Source organism: Geospiza fortis, unplaced genomic scaffold, assembly GCF_000277835.1.
Source record: "Geospiza fortis unplaced genomic scaffold, GeoFor_1.0 scaffold408, whole genome shotgun sequence".
In the NCBI taxonomy this organism is placed as follows: Eukaryota; Metazoa; Chordata; class Aves; order Passeriformes; family Thraupidae; genus Geospiza; species Geospiza fortis.
The window spans coordinates 5,767,072-5,770,580 of NW_005054330.1; the positions used below are offsets into that span (position 1 = coordinate 5,767,072).

Here is a 3,509-nt window from a genome sequence, read left to right on the forward strand (position 1 = left end):
CAGGTGCTGAGCAGCGCCGTGAGCGCCCTGCTGCTGCCCGGGGTCCCTCTCCTTCCTGCAGTCAGGGGATGCTCCTCCGGGCCCAGCTGGTGAAGATGGCCGGAGAAGCAGTGCTGGAGAGGCTCATCCTGTGCCCCTGCCCCCAACACTCCGCACACACCCCCGTGGGGTCCCACTGCCGGGGTGCCAGCAGCGAGTGACCCATTTCCCGGCACGGCGGTGCCCTGGGGACACGTGGCTGTACAGTGAGGGGAGCAGCTTGCTCAGCCCCACCGCGGTATTTTTAACAGGTGACAGCGGGGTGAAAGCAGCCAGCCCTGAGTGAGCTTGGGGGCTATTTTGGGCGGGCAGAGCAGCAGGAGGGGGTGGCAGGGGCTGGGGCAGCTGCCGAAGCGCCGTGGCCCCGTGGCAGCCGGGATCCTCAGCAGAGGTCAGCTGCCACTGCCCAAATTCTCCTCGGCTGTTTCATCCTCTCCAAAATACTCGGCTGACAGGGCAGGACTTGCAAAACACACACCCCCCTCCTCCGAAATCCATATAAATAGTACTCGCCCAACGGCTGGAAGGTTAGAGAAGTTTCTGGGCTCCAGGCTCAGGCATTTATTGCAGCTCTCACCCAGCAGCATCAGGGAAAGTTGCACATAAAGTGCCGGAGAGTGAGAAGTGAGAGAGAAGCTTTTTAATCTCAGGATATTTGGGTTTATTATTTTTTTTTCTCTCTCCTGACAAGAAGTTTTATTTTCCTCTCCCCAGTCCTGGGATCGCAGCCAGACAGGAAGCGTTTTCTCGCGGCCAGAGAGCTCCCTCCGTCCTTCCTGCGCTCCTCCAGCTCCCGGTGATTCAGCCCGCATTGATTTTCTCCTCGTCCTTCACCTGGTGCCGGGAAGGAGGGACCGTCCCCGCGCACCCGCGTCCCACCCGGGGTGGATGCGTCTCCTCCGGGACAGGCTCCCGGGGGAAGTTTGCAGCCAGGAGCAGCCGCACAGAGGCTGAGGCTCCGTGTGAGAGCCGCGGGGACACGCTCAGACCCCTCCGAAGGAAGCCATGGCCGATAGCCAGATGCCCTTCTCCTGCCATTACCCCGGCAGGCGCAGCCTCCGCGACCCTTTCCGGGAGCCCGGCCTGACCTCGCGCCTGCTGGACGATGACTTCGGCTTGTCGCCCTTCCCCGGGGACCTGACGGCGGACTGGCCCGACTGGGCTCGGCCCCGGCTCACCACCACCTGGCCGGGCCCCCTGCGCGCCGGCCTGGGCCGCACGCCCCCCATGGCCCCCGCCTACGGTGCCCACTTCGGGGGGTACCCCGAGAGCCGCAGCCCCGCGCCCTTCCCCCGCGAGCCCTGGAAGGTGTGTGTCAACGTGCACAGCTTCAAACCCGAGGAGCTGACCGTCAAAACCAAGGATGGCTACGTCGAGGTGTCAGGTGAGAGCCAAGGCAGCAGGGAGGTGGCACTGCCAGCTCAAGGAATTGCTGCAAAATGCCAAAATCGCCTTTGTTTTAAGGCGGTGGCAGAACCCCCCGCTTGGGAGCTTGAGAGGGGTGCAGCAGGGCTTTGGGGCATCTCCAGAGGCAGTTTGGGTGTCACGGGGGAGGATCTGGCTCACAAGCCATGGTGGTTTGCTGCCAAAATGCGAAAGGACACGTGTCCTTTGGGGCAGATCTCCCTGCTTTCTGCCCTGGCTGGCAGCACCCTGAGCCAGCAGCCAAGAGGGGCCCCAGCTCTGCTCGGTTAATTATAGCCAGGGTGAGGTCGGCACGGAGGGAGATTCCCTTTAAAGGGGCCGAGGGACAGGCTGGGAGGAAAGGAGCAGCTGCTCACAGCCCCCAGCCCAGCCTGGCTGAGTCGGCCAGAAACACATCCCTGAAATGTCAGTTAATGTCGGGAACAGTGGGTGGGGGGTCCAGCACTTTGGGGGCGCCCACGACTGCCCTCAGTGTCCCATCAGCCTGGCACTGACATTCCCCATTGTCTCTGGGTCCTCCGGGCTGGGATCAGCAGGGAGGGCTGGGGGCTGCCACCTAACACAGCTCTGAGTGTTTGTTTGGAGCTCACTGCAGCACAGGGGGAAAGCCACAGCTCAGGGGGGTCCAGGCAGCCTCTGGCTGATGCTCCAGGTCCAGGGACCCCCAGCCTGACAGAGGGGTGGAAAGGAGCCCATCCTTGGGAGTGAGGCCAAGGGGGATGCTGCCACCTACAATGGTTCTATTATTTGTTTATTTTCTTAAGCCCCAGCTCTTGGCAGCCTGTGAGACCCCAGTTTTCCACTGGAAATGTGGCTGTGCTGTGTCTAGCATCTCCTTCCCCACATGGAGAGGCTTCCTGAGCCCTCCCCAGAAAAAGAGTTTGCACTGGGGCAGGGAAACAGCTGCATGGAAAACTCTCCTGTTGGGTTTAGTTGTTGTTGTTTGTTGGGGAAAAAATAAGGTGCTGATGTGGGGTGTTGGCCTTCCCTGCAGGCAAACACGAGGAGCAGCAGGTGGAAGGAGGGATCGTCTCCAAGAACTTCACCAAGAAAATCCAGTAGGTACCGGCTGGTCCGGCCGAGCTCTGCCAGTCCCCGTGCCCCAGCTCACACACGCAGGGACTGTTCCCATCCCAAAATCTGCCCTTCTGCAGCACCTGCCTGGCCGGGCCGGGCCACAGAGTGATTTCCCAAGGGAAAGGAAGGAGGACGGGGCCTTTTTTGAGGCGCTCTGTCAGCCTCCTGCACGCCCGGGGCTGCGGACAGGAGGGGAGCAGCGGGGCACGGCGGGCGGGCTCCACCCCCCGCCAGCCCCGGAGCGCATCCCGGCATCTCCCCGCATCTCCATGATGTCAGCGCGATCCTATCGCCGTGACTCCCCCGCGGCTCGCTTTGGCAGCAGCACCCGCAAAGGCGAGCCCCGACCCATGTGGGGGGCAGGTCCCACCCGCGGGGCTCGCACGGGGTTCGCAGGGAAAAGCATCAAAGCCCAGGGCATGGGAAGGGTTTCCTCGGCTGGCAGCGGCTCCGCTTTGCTTTTCCAGCCTGGGGGAGCGCTGTGCATCCCGAACTCCCACGGGAAGGCTGGGGCGAGCCCCGCTCGCTCCTGCCGGGCGCTCGGGCTCCTTTTACGGGCAAGGCTGGCCGGGATTTACTCCTGCCCCGCGCGGCGCTGACATCCCGTCAAACACATCTGCCGGGGAGATTAAACAGAGCTCCCGCGGGGGCCAGGCCGGCCAGGAGCCCGCTCGAAATATCCCCCGCACATTCCCAGGCGCTCCAGTAATAACAGAGGCTTTGCCGGGGCGCCGGGGCTGCTGCCTCGGCCCCGCTGGGGGTCCGAGGGTCGGGATGCACCGGGGACGCAGCATCCTAACCCATCCTGTCCTTCCTGCCCCCCTGCAGGCTGCCCTACGAGGTGGATCCCATCACGGTGTTCGCCTCCTTGTCCCCGGAGGGGCTGCTGATCATCGAGGCGCCCCAGATCCCCCCCTGCCAGCAGTTCGGCGAGGGCAGCAGCGGCAGCGAGATCCCCGTCGAGAGCC

The 3,509-nt window shown here is 63.5% G+C and overlaps 1 protein-coding gene across 1 annotated transcript in view; it reads left to right on the forward strand.

The window, feature by feature from the left end:
• Positions 1-587: 587 nt before the first annotated feature.
• The window catches only part of HSPB8 (heat shock protein family B (small) member 8), a 3,061-nt gene continuing 139 nt past the window's right edge, over positions 588-3,509 (forward strand). Inside the window, exons 1-3 of the mRNA XM_031057483.1 lie at positions 588-1,423; positions 2,459-2,522; positions 3,370-3,506. Coding sequence (XP_030913343.1) covers positions 1,045-1,423; positions 2,459-2,522; positions 3,370-3,506 — 580 coding nt within the window. The 5' untranslated portion in view covers positions 588-1,044. The remainder of the gene's footprint in view (positions 1,424-2,458; positions 2,523-3,369; positions 3,507-3,509) is intronic.